At 36.2% G+C, this 17,406-nt stretch overlaps 1 protein-coding gene across 1 annotated transcript in view; it reads right to left on the bottom strand.

The window, feature by feature from the left end:
• Nucleotides 1-17,406, bottom strand: part of CNTNAP2 (contactin associated protein 2) — a 2,668,322-nt gene that overhangs the window by 1,937,808 nt on the left and 713,108 nt on the right. The window contains exon 2 of the mRNA XM_043968036.1: nt 4,232-4,342. Within this exon, the coding sequence (XP_043823971.1) occupies nt 4,232-4,342 (111 nt within the window). The remainder of the gene's footprint in view (nt 1-4,231; nt 4,343-17,406) is intronic.

The following is a 17,406-nucleotide window of genomic DNA, read 5'->3' on the forward strand; positions in this document are numbered from 1 at the left end:
CATTCATAAGAACAAGATCCAATAGCTAATAAACAGTGGCAGGCATTGTCTAAGTGATGGGGATACTATAGAAAATGACAGTCCTTACCCTCAAGGAGCTTGTAATCTAATGGAGGAAAAGTCAATACACAAAAGGGGAGAGGGTAGGTGTTGAAGAAGGTATGCCATGTAGGGGCATGGTAGAGAATCAGAGACTCTCCAGTGTAGTGCTGCCAAGTGAGAAATGAGTAAATGGTCTAAGCTGATTTCCCTCGTTAAATGAATGTTTGTGGGTCCAAAGCTCTATACTTCATTCAAAGAGGAAGAGGTTAGTGATGAGGTAGAGAACCAAGGCCGATTATGGAGTTTCCCAACAATGAGCTTACTGGGACAATGTAGAAAATTAAGAGATGACCCAGAAAAATCACAGCCCGGGGCTCCTAGGTACATAGTAGACAGTGTGAAAATTTGGAGTGAAGAAGACCTGAGATCAATTCTCAACTTACATAACTGTCAGCTACATCACTTGGGTAAACCACTTAACATTTATGTGTCCTCAGTTTCCTCAAAAATAAAACAAAACCATTGGATTTGGTAACCTCTATTGTACATTCTAGCCCTAAACCTATAATACTACAATCCTTTTCTAACACATTTCATAGAATGTGCATTAGTTTCTAGTCTTCATAGGAGAAAAAGATCTTGGTACCTCTGCATACAAATACTTTTAGCCACAAGATTAAAAAAAAAGTCTTTGTCCTTGCCAGATATTCTTTTTTTTTTTCTATCAGACTTCTCTGTTCATTCATATTACCAATGGGCAGAAACTATCTTTGAATCCTTGGCTACAAAAGCTAATTTCCTTTATGGCTACCTCCGTTATTATTCTTGTGGTGGTGGTGGTGGTGGTGGTGGTTGTTTTCTGCCTTGGCCTTCAATTAGTCTGTTTCTGTCAACATAACTATCTTGCTCACCATACTGAAGGTCAGGCCTTCTAGAAACTAGAAATTCTTTCCCTCTGCTTTTGAACTATTTTTATGAGGGAAGTTGAGTTTTTTACCCAATGGCAGCAGAGCTGCATGTCCCCTTCCTCCCTCAACACCTTTCCCTATAATCAATCTTTATCTCCGTGATAGGAGCATATTTATCTTTCAGCCCAGGTTCCCCCACCCTACTTGGAAAAAAAGAGACCCAGCAATAACTGGGGGAAAATAAAGTTAACATGATCCCAAATACAAATTGTAGGCCATTAATCCCTCAGTTATTAAAATATTTTTCACAAGACTTTGTCATTCTCTCTCTATGGTTCCCTTACCTTGCCAACAAGAACAACAAATGAAAGTTTAGTTTTCAAAATTAACCAGTACAAAAAAAAAAAAAAAATTGGGGGCAGCTAGGTGGCGAAGTGGATAGAGCATCGGCCCTGGAGTCAGGAGTACCTGAGTTCAAATCCGGCCTCAGACACTTGACACTTACTAGCTGTGTGACCCTGGGCAGGTCACTTAACCCCAATTGCCTCACTAAAAAAAAAAATAAAATAACCAGTACACAAACATTTGGTTAATCAGTTTTTAAAGGGAAGAAGAAAAGTTAAATGATACAATGCACCAGTTCTGTATGTACTTGAAAGTGTTCTAATCTGTTCTTTGGGCCTAGGCTCATAAGCAATAAAGGCCCTTCCTGATGAAAGGCCTGTAGGCAAGATGTGGCTATTCAAAAATATCTTTCTCATCCCCCCTGTCATAAAACCTGGATATCAAATTATTTCTTTGGATTCCTCTCCTTTCAAATGTTTTGATTCACACTAGGATGTAAGTCACTTTTTAGATTTGCTTTGATCCTATTTGGAAGGAAGGGATAAAATAAAGTTACTGTGTACCTGAGGTAGAACAAGACAGCTAAACAGAAGAAAAAGGATGATGAAGAAAGGAGAAATGGGTCCTGGTGACAGATTAACTGCCCACAATTCTGCTAGGGCTGATCCTACCATTCTGCAATAGGGAGGGAAGCTTTCTAGTCAAAAAGTGTAAATGCTGCCTAATCTGGGAATTGAACTCATTTGCTGGCCCACATTCTCAGCAAACAGCCTGGATATTGCCTGACAGCTGGCAACCATCAATAAGCCATAAGTAACTGAGTAAAGGTTTATAGACTACAGACTGTTGCAGAGCTCCTATGGAGAGGTAGAGCTGCTGGCATCTGCTGTGAATCACACCACTATAAACAGTGAAAAGCCCCTAACACAAAGGAGAATGGTAGGGTCTCTCATGCTCACAATATATCCAGCTGTGGCTATGGCTGTGGTTAACTCTGACTACTTTCCATTAGTTAAAGAAGAGAAAGAGGGACAGCAGAAAAGGAAAACAAGTATCACTAAGTAAAGAAATAGGCAAGGAAGGAGTAATAAGTTCTGAAGAAATTCCGTAACCCAGTTGACAGTAGCAGGCACACCAACTGGCAAACAAAATACCAGAAGGAAGAAGGGAACAACCATTAAGTGCTTGCTATGTGTCAGGCATGATGCTAAGCACTTCACAAATATTGTCTCATTCGAGCTTCACAAAAACCATGCAGTATATGTCCATTTTATAGATGAGGAAACTCAGGCACACAGAGTTGAAATGACATTCTCAAGGACATACAACTAGTGTTTGAGGTCTAATTTAAACCTTGGTTTTCTAGTGTGACCTTATCACTTGTAGACTGGATATCTAGTAGGGGTATAGAGGTTCTATGGGGTTCATTTGGGTGTTGCATAGTTTTCTTGCTAGCTATGTGAACTGGAACAAGCCATACAATCTCTCAGTTTCCTCATCTGTAAACATGGGAAAAACAATACTGAGAAATTAGTGTTTTGAAAGTCTTGAAATAATTTACAAATGCTAGCTATTATTGATGATGATGGTGGTGGTGGTGATGGTGATAATGATGGTGGTGGTGATGGTGATGGTGATGATGATGATATTATACCCTAGAGGACTGGTTAGTACTTCTTTGATTACTACAGGGCAGTCAGGTAAGGGGTAGGGAGTGCAGGGCTAAATAAAAAGAAAAGTAGAACTTCGTAATAGCAGAAACCAGTTTTTGTTGGCAAATAACAAAAATAATGTCATTTATCTTTAGATACTGAAGGTATGTGAAACAAGAAAAAAACATCCCTGTGACCTAAAAGTTCTTATTTATCCACACCTTCATTGATGATCAGTTATTTCTACAGCAAACTCAATGGGTTTTTCTGAAAGAAGACAAGGTACAGAGATAGAACACTGGACTCAGTGTCAGGAAGACATCGTTTTGACCTCTGCTTTACGTGCTTTACATGCCTACTAGCTGTGTGACCCCTGTAATGCACTTAACCTGTTTCCCTCAGTTTCTTCAAGTGTAAAACAGAGATAATAAAAGCACCTTCTTCAAAGGATTGTTAGAATTTGAGAGGTCTACAAGACATCAAAGAAGGTTGTCTAATGTCTTGGTTGGCCATTAGTGATTCAATATGGGAGCTCAGGGAATAGATGAGGGATCGACATGTAGATTGAGATGCCATTGATTGCAAAGAGAAGTAAGCTGAACCTAGGAGAGGTGATAAGTGTATTAAATGAGAGGGTGTAAAATTAGGGAGAAGGCACAGAACAAAGCCTAGAACACACCCAAATATTGTGGGTGGGGCATAGATGAGGCAAAGGAGGATGTATCTCATAAGGTTATTGCTAAATCCTGTGTTGTGGAGGTGCCCTCAAACAGTTCCCAGATGCTTTTATGCTAATTCCTTAATGAAATGAAATCTGTATAGATAATTCAATATAACACCGAGTAGAAATAATATTCTGATTTTGCACACTTTTTATTATTGTGGACCCAGCTGTTTGCACCATCATGTCAAGTGTGTCAATAAGCCTCTACATAGTTCCTTGACTGATCATGTTCAGGGACTTCAACTCCTGTCATTGAGTTACTATCCAAATTATAAATGTACCTTCTTTGGCATTTCTAATTCATTATTTTATGACACTTCCTCCAGAAAGTCCTTGTACTTCCAACTTAAGCTAAGCATATTAATTATATGTTTGCTAAAAGACTACCTGTCAGAGAGCATCTAGTGTCTCTGGATGTGATCTCCAGTAAGAGAAGGTATTTAGGTGGCTTTTAGTGTATTTTGTCTGCTTGTAGACAGATAGTTGCAGACACCAGCTCATACAAAGACCTTATTCAACTTAAAGAACATAGGTACTAAACAGGCTGGACAAACACTTACCGCCTCTTTTATTGAGCTTGGCATAGCCTGGAGAATAGCTGTTGGACATGGAAGATGAACAGCTGAAGACAAGATGGGGCAATGCAGAGACAAGTTGCTCATCACATTTTTCTGAAAAAGATATCAATAAAATTACATAACTAGGGGGCATTAATCAGTGTTTTAAAAGTTAATGTGTATTATAATGACAAGAGAACAGTTAGATCGAAATAGAGTGAAACCCCACTTATCTATTGGTTAGATTCTTACAAACTAAATCAAGGCAAACATGCCTAAGAATCTGAAAATGAATGAAAATTGTTTCTGAGCAGCAAGAAAAACCCCAGCTATTATAATATACATTGTTTTGTTGGTCACTATACCAGACATCAAAATTCTTTGTTTAATAATAAGTTTTATTAATTCCTTTTGATAACTATAGCTGCTTCTGGTTATCCTCAACCCATAACTGAGTACTTCACTGTATTATTTATAATAACAATGAAGACAAAGGAGGAGGAGAGGAGAAGAGGGGGAAGGATAAGGAACAGGAGGGGGAGAAGGAGGAGGAGGAAAATAATAACAACATTTATATATCACTTACTATGTGCCAGGTAATGTGCTAAGTGCTTTATAATTACTATATCATTTGATCCTCACAAAACAACCCAGGAGATCGATGCTACTGTTATTGTAATTTTACATATAAGGAAACTGAGGCATAAAGAGGTTAAGTGAATCATCCAGAGTCACACAGCTAGTAAGTGTCTGAGGTCAAATTTGAACTTAAGTCTTCCTGATTTAAGGCATGGCACACTATCCTCCAAAAAAAAAGGGGGGCTGGGGAAGAAGGAAGAAAAGAAAGGAGCGAGGCAAGGAGAAAGGGAGAGAGGGAGGAAGGGAGAGAGGGAGGAAGGAAGGAAGGAAGCCAGCCAGCCAGCTAGCCAGCCAGCCAGCCAAACAACTCTTCTCTCTGCTACAAAGTCATTCACCCTATTGAGAGGACAGAATGTAGTTCATTTTCCACTGACTAGAATTCTTCACAGAACTGTTACTGATTAATTATCTTGCCTTATCACGTTTCCACAGAAAATTCTCAGGTTTTGGTATGTTATTTACACTAGCCATCACTTATGTATCCATACAAGATTAAAACAAAGTTTAGAACCAAGAATTTGGGGTGGTGAAATGAGGGAGATAAGATAACAGGGAAGGGATAGTGCTAGCAGAACAATTAAGAAGTTATAGCTTCCACTGAGAGAAAATATATAAATAATATCCATCAGAAAAAGCATAACAGTCTGGTAGAATTCAGTAAAAGAAATGGTTAAACCCTACAAACCTCAATAACCTTTGAGATATATTTCAGAGTAGAATAGAACTGTTGATATTTATAATAAAGATTTTGAATATTCAAGAAAAAGTTATGTTTTGTAGTCCCTGCTTAATCAGGCATAGAAGTATAGTACCTTTTAGAAAGATTTCCAAAAAGATGGTTAAAATAAAACATTTTTATACACCTAAGGAGGTAAGTTTTAGCTGTCTTGGATATTCATATACAGAGTCGATTTCCCAACAATATAGGATATATTAAGTGTAATTTATATCAGTTTAACATTCAATCTTTCACTCATTTAACAAACATCAAGCACCTACTATGTACAATGTAATGTTCCTGGTACTGGGACATCATTAGTATTAAAACTGAACCAATTCATCAAATCATATTATCTTTTTTAATTTTCTGAGTTTTATAGCAAGTGCTACTGAAGGTAGGAAAGTAAATATTAAAAAATGAGAAGATGACTTTAAAGTAAAACTATGAACTTATAAAAAACACATGTAAAGGAAACGATTCCACATTAAGTTTTAAAGCACACTATATGATGTGACTGTATGACAAATGTGTTCAAATTATTATGAAAGCTGTGCTTGTCCATCTTTTTGACTCCACTATGTGTACCTTTATCTAAGAATTTATAGATGTACTTAAGGTTCATATCATCACTTTTGTATGATGTCAATATTTCAAAGGTGCATTATTTAATCACATAGGGTATTTGTGAGTTGTTAGGGCTGGGGTGGGGAGAGAACACTTCCTGATAATGAAATTTGCTAGGCAGGTCCTCAAACACCAAGAATCAAGTCCATCTCTGAGTACATATGAATGAGTACATCTTTCCTGAGTACATCTGAGTAGATCTTTCCTGCTGTATAGGACCCACCAGAGCTCATACTCCATAAGCATAGCTCTCAAGGGCCAAGAGTCAACTCCAATCCATAAGAGACCATTAAAATAGGATTTTGTGGATATCTACAATGAAGAAATTATGAATCCATCTGACTAAATATCTGCAGTTTTTCTTAGAAGAGCCATGTGGGTTTTGCAAAAAAGACACAGTAAATTCCTTCCATGCTGAAACAAATAAAAGTATAATTTCTCTTTTTTCTATTATGTGAAATGTCAAAAAAAAAATAAAGCCAGTGTACAGTGAGTTGAAACCATTTAAAAGATAATCTGTACTTGAGAACACAAATATTTTGAGGGTTTGGGTGCTAGGGATACCCCAGAACGAGAAAATATGGAATTGTTTAGAGGTCATATGGAATTCTTAAATATACATTAAAAACAAACAAACAAACATAGGTATGATTGTTCTTTGTGTACTGTAGCAAGGGCCAGCCTTGGAGTCAGGACAGCCTTAGTTCAAGCCCTACCTCTGACACAGAATAGTTGTGTGATCCTAGGCAAATCACCGAAACTTTCAGCTACCTAAACAACTTCTTAATACTATAAATTGTAAGAAAGGAGTCCAGCTGAATTGGAAGAAGGGATTTCCTCTTTTGAGAGTTCCCAGATGGTTATGCAGGTAGTGGACTATATTTAACAATCAGCTCTCCAGGGGGGACAAAAAACCACATATGCACAACATACCCTTCAAGTGAAACTACATTATTAATATTTTCAGGCAGCTAAGTGACCTGGAGTCAGAAAAATCCATCTTCATGAGTACAAACCTGACCTCAGATACTTATTAGCTGTGTGACCCTGGGCAAGTCACTTAATCCTGTTTGCCTCAGTTCCTTATCTTTTTGTTTTTTCTTTTTTCTTTTTGTGGGCAATGAGGGTTAACTGACTTGCCCAGGGTCACAAAGCTAGTAAGTGTCAAGTGTCTAAGCCGAATTTGAACTCAGGTCCTCCTGAATCCAGGAGGCTTCAGGGCTGGTGCTTTATCCATTGCACCATCTAGCTGCCCCAGTTCCTCATCTATAAAATGAGCTGGCAAAGGAAATGGCAAACCACTCCTGTATTTTTGCTAAGAGAAGTCCAAATGGGGTCACTAAGAGTTAGACATGACTGAAAAATTACCAAATAATAATAGTTTCCCTATCACTTTCATACTTCTATACAATCAACAAAACATTAAATCAAACCCTACTATGTAGTATTTTACAATTTCTGAGGGTAAATGCTCACATTGAAAATTTAGCAACTGGCTTTCACAAGCACGTTTCAACTAGCCTCAGCAAACTTTTTCCTACCGCAATGAAACTCCAAGTCTAATTCCTCTACCATTAATTCAGCAATGTTGCCTATTGCTAGAGTGTAGTTGAATAATTACAAAATAGGGTTTTCCTGGTAGATTAAATTAATCAATATTGATTTGAGAGCTTCTTGGTGCACTGTGTTGCTAGCTCTGGAAGTCATATGATAAATGGCTTCTTGCTCTTAAGGAGTTTATAGTCTAGTTAAAGAAACAAGTCACATGAAGCAATTAGAACACCAAAGCAATCAACCCATAGTCTCCAAATAGTCCTAATTCATTCAGAAAATTGCCAATTTTGCATCATAATTGTGTTGTACACTATATTTTAGGTTTTTTTCCTATAAAATTCAATTTTTAAAATGACACATTTAATCTATATTCTTGCTTTTGAATTCTAAAGAGACAGTCAGTCATTTTGTTACATCTAACTGTCTGTGAATAGTGATAGTTTAAAAAAATTGTCCCTCAGTCTTAAAGTTCAATGAAAGGCTAATGATGGAGTCTCCCAAAGATCATGAAAGTCTACCAAAGACAATCCATCAAATCTGTCTACAGCTTTTATTTCTTCCTGGCTCTCTTCTTCGTTTTACCTACAAACTGAATTTTTTCAATGCCCAGTATGTCTACACTTGACATGAAATGTAAAATATTTAGTATAAAAGAAAATAACTTTTTACATCTTTGATGTATATAGTCACATTGAATTTCATATTTTGGTACATTTTTAAATTCAAAAATAAGTATTAAAACAATAACAGTAATAACATCTCATTTTAGGTTGCTTTATTCTCTTGAGTGGGCTTTTGAATATATTATCTGATTCTTATAGTTTAAAAATTATGGAAGATATTTATATATGTCTAAGTTTATTCTACCATCTCTATCCCTCATTCATTTGGGGGATATATTTACCTAAGACCTATCAGCTAGCCTGTTTTGATCATAATCAGTAAGTCCAAGATTGCTAATACCTAGATGGCAATTAATTATGAGAGGAAGAAAAAAGGTTTCTGTCCTAGGATGCAACTTCAGCTTTGCTCTTTTGCTGATATATGGAGTGCTCTCTATTTGTACAAACCTAGAGTATCTTCTTGCACCTCCCTGTCTTATGTGACCACCTTGGATTGGGATCCTTTTCTATTTAAAACAAATGGTATCCTCACAACCCACATCCAAGAGCTAACTTTAGTGCCTGACTCTGAAACCGGTCAATTGTGATAGCTTAAGAGTTTTCATGGAATTCCTGAGAAGTTTCATAGGTTAATCAATTAGTATTGCCTACTTTTTCATACCTGTGTAGATACCTCAAGGCTGTATACAGAAAGCTGTCCCTAATTGGATGGGGCTCTTCTTTGATACTAGTGGCCCCAACTTCAACCACCAGGTCACTATTTCACAGGCACCTTTGGAGAAGATGGTAGTCTTCATGACACAGATAGTACTACAAATCAGGGGAAAAGCTTTTTCAACCAATATGGGACAAAATCTGCTGCTATACCTTTAATAGTAGAATAATTTGAGAAAGTGCTTTCAGTTCTGAAAGGGTCTTAATTAAGTTGAAACTGTAGACTTTGGAAGATTTGCTTACTTTCTACATAGAAACTATTGTTTTACAGAAATTATCCATGAAAAACAGGATGATTTTACTCTATCTAGAGTTACCCTTGGCCAAGATTGCTTAAGCTATGATTTGGACTAATTTGCAGAGTAAGATCAAAATGAAAATTTGCATAAATATGTCATCATTACTGACTCTCTCACTTCCATGACTCTGGATCTTGCTTATATACTTAAATGTCATTAACTGATTGTTCCTATCACCTAAGTTAGCAGATGTCCCATGACTCCTTTTACCTGAAGTATTAGCCCCACACTTTTGGCAGAAATAAAATTCAGGTCATGACCAGTCTTGTCTTGTTGCTATCTGTACCACAGAGTTTAAGATAATTCATATTTTAGACTTCCAACCAAAAAACAAACCAACAAAAGTACACACACACACACACACACACACACACACGATTTTCCTTATGAACACATTATATTCAATCATTAATTTCCCTCTTTTTTTCTCATTTCTATAATTTACCTCTGCCTTACTCTCTGACATGCTGATAGAGGCTTTACTAATTCTACTGCTTGAAGGAGTCTTGATTCCCCAAATCTTCATTCTTTATTTCTTATTTTCTCTTTTCCTTGTAATATTACCCCTCCCTAAATGTAACCACTTAGTTCTAAGAGTTTTTTACCATCTAAAACTAAGTACTATTATGTCTTTCCCTCATTCCTGTTTCTTAGATAGGTTTTTCTCTCTTGTCAGTGTACAAAGGATTAACTTGAAGTCAGTTATACACAGGATTCCATGTGATATCTGTTCTTTTTTCTTAATTTTTAAGTTCCTTTGTGAAGTCCAGTGCTTGCCACTGATTCACTGCCCCCGACCAATATCCACTCTGTTGCCAGTTTTTATTGATACTCTCTTCTAAATATTTCCCACACATTCCCCCTTCTTCCTTTGACGCAACCACTGCCTTGGTGAATGACATCACCACCTCATGCATGGCCTATTTGTAATATTTGTAATAGGTCGATTCCCCCGCACCATCTCTCACTACTCCAGTCTAACCTCCATTCAGCAATGGAATTGATCCTAAATAACAGGCATGGTCACATCACCCTCTAATCTGATAACTCCTGTGACTCCCTTTCACTTTCAGGGTCAAATCTAAAGTTGTCTGTTGTATTTTATAAACCCTTGGTAACCTGCCCCCTTTCTGCCTTGCCATTTGTTTTACACCCTTACTTCCTTTCACATCATCAGTGAATAAGTAATATTAGTTTCCTTGTTATTCTTCACACACACAATACTGCACCTTCCAACTTTGTTCATTTTCTCTGGCTATCCCCATTCCTGGAATTCTCTCTCCCTCTGCCAGATACATGATTTCTCTGGCTTCCTTTGGGTTTCAGCTAAAATCGTACCTTCACAAGAAAGTGTTCCTGGTCCCCCTTAAGGGTAGTGCCTTCCCTCTGCAAACTCCAATTATTCCTTTGCCTACCTCATATGCATTCACACACACATTACATATATATATACACACACATACATACATGTGTGTGCATATACACATATGTATGCATGTGGGTATAGCGACATACTCAAATACATATATATGTGTATGTATATGTGTATATACACACATATAGCCTTTAGATTGTGAATTCCCTGAAGACAAGCACTATTTTTTCCTTTCTTTGTATCAAGCATTAGGTAAGTGGGTAATAACTGTTTACTGATGTGATGACACTAACCATCTCATTCATCTTTTTTTTTTAAATCATGCCTTATTCCACATACTAAAGTTTTTCCCTTTTCTAAAATAGTCCCTTCCATCCAGCATTTCTGTATAGGTAACCAGACTTGAAGCTTCCTACAAACTGTCAAGACATCCCTTATCACTGACACAATAAAATAACAAAATGATAAACCATTATGTACAGAGCATGCATAGCTTTCTGTCCTTTAGTAACAGATATGTAAGTTGACTTTTATTCTATAGGATTAATTTTTTTCATTTTTCATTTACACCACTGCATATGCTATTGGGGGGAACCACATATAACTCATATTCTGAATAGTTCATGCCAGAAAATGCTTAACCAAAATCTTCTACCCTTTTACTTTCTTGCCTTTAAAATGTTAATGCATCAATTGATAAAACATTTATTAAGTACATCTCATACACCAGGCACATTGCTAAGCCAAAGTCATAAAAAGGGAAAAAATAAAAAACAAAAAACAACAAAAAAAATCTATTTCCTGCCATCCAGGAGCTTTCAATCACATATTGGGAGGAAATATGTATACATATAAGTGTAATTATGTATAAAATGCAAAGTAATTTTTGGAAGGAAGCATTCAAAGACAGAGCAGTCAGGTGTCAGGCACAGTGGATAGAGCACCAGACCTAGAAACAGAAAAACTTGATTTCAAATTCAACTTAAGCCACTTACATGGTGTGTGACATCGGGCAGTCACTTAACCCTGTTGGCCTCAGGTTTTCATCTAAAACAATGAACTAGAGAAGGAAATGACAAATTGATGTTTGATGGTACTTGCCAAGAAAACCCCAAACAGGGCAATGAAGAGTGAGACATCGCTGAAACTAAGTGACCACAATAAAATAACTAATAGGTGAATCAGAAAATGTCTCATGGAGAGATGACGCTTAAATTGAATTTTGAAGGAAACTAGAGATTATTAAAGTCATACCTAAGGAAAGATTGTGCTAGTCATGAGATACAGTTTCCATAAAGACACAGATGAATAGTGAATCATGTTTGAGGAACAGCAAGAAGGCCTGTTCAACTAGACCAAAAAAGATGAGGTCAGACAGAAGTGGGGGAGGGGAGCTTTTGAAGGGCTTTATTTTTTTAAAAATAAAAGTATTTTATTCTTTTCCAGTTACATGTAAGTAAAGTTTTCAATATTTGTTTTCACAGGATTTTTAGTTCCAAATTTTTCTTCCACCCTCCCTTTTGAAGGTCTTTAAAGGCCAAACAGAAGAGTCTGTAGTTGATAAGAATAAACCAATGGAGTTTATAGAACTGAGGAATGGTGGGGTCAGGCCTCTGCTTTAGGAGTATTGCTGTGACAGCTGTATGAAAGATGGATTGGAGAGGGGAGAATAAAGGTCATCAAGGCAACAGTTACTCCTTCCTGTGGAGCAGATCCTAATAGATCTGTCTTCTCATCCTGTGAACCATTTTTCCAAATCTTCTTGTACGGAGTCTACAGGCACATTTTCTTTTATGCATTGTTCTCATTCCAAATGTATTCCCAAAGATTTCTCACCTTTCATTTCTATACATTTTTTCTTTCCATTCTTATTCATTGCGCTTTATCTTTATTGATTCTCATTCTAGCCTCTCTGTTGTACTTTGAAAATCCCATCTGCACCCTGTTGCTTCTGGCTATTTCAAGGGCATGTATCCATATGCTTTAACTGGGGTCAACCTGAGTTGTACATGAGAGATAGAAGAGGATGAAGATCATCCGTAATAATGCAGAATATATAATAATAAATTAAAAGATAGTCTAAGTAAGACATTTTTAAAAGTGACAAATTGGATTTATATGTTTAAATGAAAAAACAAGCTATATCTAAAAGGGGTTCATAGCTTTACAGTTTTCCCTTCTATCTGTATAAAGAAATTATCATTTTATTCGGTGTTTATATTTGAATTAAAAACTAAATTAAAAAATAGAGGTTTCTGTTCATAATAGGCATAGTAGGAACCTACTTCTATTAACCTCCATGGGGCTCTTTGTAGGAAGATGACATTTAGAGGAAATGCAAATAATGCACAGAAAGAAAAGCAATGATGTAGAGGATATTTGGGTATCTGAATGGGGGGAAAAAGGGAGTAGATGGCAATTCAACTGAACAGGGAGACTAAGCTGAACAAGCAGTGGAAGTTAATGAAGTAAAACAATGCAAGTCTCACGAAACAAATGGGACCAAAGTGTACCATTTTCCTCTCATTGATTTTTGCTTTTTTGCTGGGTCATGTTCACCTATGCATTGGAGGTAGGTCCATTCACTTTTTAAAATTATTTTTCTAGTCCATAACACAGATCCCAATGTGTAGTCATAGAAAGACTATAGTGGACTCCAAAATGATATAGTATAATAAGGACTGAACATGATACAATAGATCTTGGATTTGAGCTCTGACTGCCACTAAATTTATGGGGGATGCCAGGCAGATTTCTCAAAATCAGTTTTCTGTTCTATAAGTGAGGATTAGTAGAGATATATATCTTACAGTAGTATGGGCATAAAAAGATTATCTGGTCCACCCCACTGCCTACAATCCCCATGTTTAAGACTGAGCCTTCGGGAGCCATATGTATATTTCCACTACTCAACTTCATGAATTCATATCCATTTGCAGAAACTTGCAAGCTGTGTGACCCTGGGCAAGACATTTAATCCTATTTGTCTCAGTTCCTCATCAGTAAAATGAGCTGGAGAAGGAAAATACAAACCACTTCAGTATCTCTGCCAAGAAAGCCCAGATGTGAACACAAAGACTTGGACCCTACTGCAACAACTGAACAACAAAAAATATATATTTCCAATACCTACATAATCTCAAAGGTTTTCATTTGCAATGATGAAGAGATTACCCATCTTAACAAGACTGAGTTTCTTCAAATCCCACTGAAACAACTAACTGCAGAGATGCCTCTGAAATAATCAATGAATTAGTCATTTAACAAATGTGCATTGAGTCTCTTTAACATGTTAATACTGTTTCAAAATACCAAGCCAATAATCCTTCCAAAAGAACAAGACAAACAATATTCATTTTCATTATATACTGTGTTATATTTAGTTTTGTGTATTGACAGGCTAAAAGAATAAAGAAACTTTATACCACACCCCACCAACCCCTTCTTTTTTGAATATCAGACATCATTTCCTTTCAGGAACATTTCTTTGGAATATCAGTGGGCTTCTTTCAGAGATCTATTGTTCCATAGCAGAGTGAAAATCCCCAAATCCAACTTCTCTTGCTTCCATTTAATGCTTAGTAGTCCACTGTGATACAAAACTTAAAAAGTCTCCTTGGGATAAGAAAGTCATACTTGGTTAGTCATGCAAACTCTGAGTGTTTCATTTGGGGAAAGTGATTTTCAAGTGATCTTCAAAGATATTTCATTTGTCCCTGGCATATTTTCTATGGAAGTCTTACAGAGAGCTTTCCCTTATCCTTCAGAAAACACATAATGAAAGATATATAATTAAAGGAGCAGTTGTGTTAAATATTCTCCCCCTTCTCCTCTGCTGCCCATGGTCACTCTGAATTTTCATAATTTTCTTTATCTTATTAGCTGTTTGTTGACTTTGGGACATATGAAAATAGGAGTGGCTTGGATTTCAGATTACTTTTTTTTAAGGATCACTGTGAACCAAAAAGGAAAGTGACTTCTCTACATATATCAATGGTAAATTATTTCAGGACTTTTATTTCAATGCTTGCTGGGCATTAAGCATCTGTAAGATGTTTATAGCAGAAGGTATAACAGATGAATCAATTTTAAATGTTGTCCTCAAACAGAAGATGTTAGCAAAGAAATAGATTTTTGGCTTCCTGACCAGAAAAAAAGGTTAAACATGTTTTCCCTCTCTCTCAGTTGAGTCTATATATTTCAAGGGAAAACATAAAAAAAAATAATAATAATGGTGGGCAATGTTAGACCCCTTGTGAGACTTTGTAAAGTTTTTTAAAACATTGTTTTTAAAGTTCTTTGGAAAAGGAAAAAAGTAAGGTTGGGAAATATGATCTAAATTCTTGAAGAGGAAGAAGTGAATATGAAGTTGTAATTTATAAATCAATTAAAAAAAAACCTAGAAATACTTATATGAACTGATGCAGAGCAAAGCAGACAGGACCAGGAGAACAATGCACAGCATAAGATTAATTGTAGGTGACTTAGCTATTTTCAGCAATACAGTGATTCTAGATAATTCTGAAGGACTCATAATGAAAAATGTTATTCCCTTCCAGGGAAAGAACTGATAGAGTCTGAATGCAGATCAAAGAATACTATTTTTCTTTTCTTTATTTTGGGGGGGGGGGTTTGGTCTGGGTTTTTCTCTCTCTGTCTCTCTCTCTCTGTCTCTCTGACTCTCTCTCTCTCCTGATTTCCTTCACAACATGACCAAGATGGAAATATGTTTTGCATGGTTACACAGATAAAATCTATATCAAGTCCCTTGCAATTTTAGGGAATAGACAGTAGAAAGAGGGAGAAAATTTGGCATTCATTTTTTTTTAAAGATTGTTAAAAAATGTTTTATATGTTATTGGAAAAATAAAATATTATTCAAAAATCAATTCTAAAGTATTCCTCTAAGTACACATTAATAAATCCATCGCTTATGGGGCAGCCAGGTGGTGTAGTGGATAAAGCACCGGCTCTGGATTCAGGAGTACCTGAGTTCAAATCCGGCCTCAGACACTTGACACTAGCTGTGTGACCCTGGGCAAGTCACTTAACCCTCATTGCCCTGCAAAAATTAAAAACAAATAAATAAAAGAAAAATAATAAATCACTTTGAAGACTGACATGGTCATTATGGAATATAAGAATACATGTGAAATTTTATCTCTGATCAGAACAAAAAGGAGAATTGACAAAGCTTTGGTCCCTTGTGATATTTCTTAATTTCCTAAAGAAAGTTCGATTTCCTCATTAAAGTCAATATTAAAAAAAAGAAAAGAGAGAGAAAGAAAAAAGTAAATATGAATGATACACTGGAAACTAGGTAAATCGTGTTGCTACTTATAGAAACAGTAAAGTTAGGAGAAGAATCAAATTTAGAAAATAATATTAAGATCACGTTTGGCTTACTAAATTTGAAAAGCTGGTGGGACATGTTGATGAAAAGCACATTGTAAGCAATTACAGACCTAGGACTGGAGCTCAGAAAAGAATTTATTACTAGAGACAGATATATTTGGGAATCATCTGCATAGTGATGGTAGTAGAGACCAGAAGTATGAGAGTGAAGGACACTACCAAGAGAAAAAGCACAGGAATGAAAGTTAAAGTGGGTCAAAGAGAAAATCTCATCAATTATACATAACAAAATATAGGGAAGGCCTCAGTTAAAGAAATAAAAAAGGAATGGTTAGAAAGTAAAGGTCAAATAGGAGAAAGAGCTTTAGAACTGAGGGAAAATAGATTATCTCGCAGGCAATACCATTCAGAAGTATGATAGGCTGAAGGTAGGTAAAAGAATATGACTAATTAAAAAAAAAAAAGGCAATTGGTCTTGGTACTCAGGAGGTGACCTTCAGAATAGTACAGTGGTCAGGGTAGAAACCATATTCCAAGATTTAGAGAAGGATTTAGTGGTGATTAGACAGAATCAAGTGTTGGAAATAACCTTTTGAGTTTAACAGTGAATGGGGACAGGGAGTTCTATGACAGTAGAACTGAGATGAGACTGTAACAGGGCACAGTAATTTGTAGGAAGTAGACACTTGAAATGTTTAGTGAGTTGAAAAATATGTGAATCATATTCACAGTTCAACAGCACAATGTGAAGACTACTATCATAGTACAATGGACAGATAAGGAAAATCCCACTGAACAAACACTGGACTGGAGCTATGGGCTCCAGTATGCATGATTTGTTCTGCCTTACTTGAGTTATTACTTCTACTTATCCTGTATACAATTTGTCTACATATATTTGTTTATATTTTGTCTCCCCCATTCTACTGTAAACATCCAAGTGCAACAACTGTATTTTGATTTCTTTTGTGTCCCTGGCTCTCAGTCATAGTGCCTGGCACAAAATAGATGTTTAATAAATGATTATTATGAATTTACTAATTTAATTTGTAAACTATAAGGCAATTTGTTGATGTCAGCTAATATAGATCATTTTATGTCACAAGATTTTCTTCTTCTTTATTTTTTTTAACACTAGTATTCTTCTGGTTATACCAGGTACCACACTTGTATCCCTGAAAGTCATGGATTACAACAGCCTCTCAAGGACTGAAGTTAAGGATGAGCAATGAAGAGGCATAAAGTAGGTTTAGAAAGGTTGTGAAATATAAATA

The sequence above is a fragment of the Dromiciops gliroides genome, chromosome 5 (genome assembly GCF_019393635.1).
Source record: "Dromiciops gliroides isolate mDroGli1 chromosome 5, mDroGli1.pri, whole genome shotgun sequence".
Lineage (NCBI taxonomy): Eukaryota > Metazoa > Chordata > Mammalia > Microbiotheria > Microbiotheriidae > Dromiciops > Dromiciops gliroides.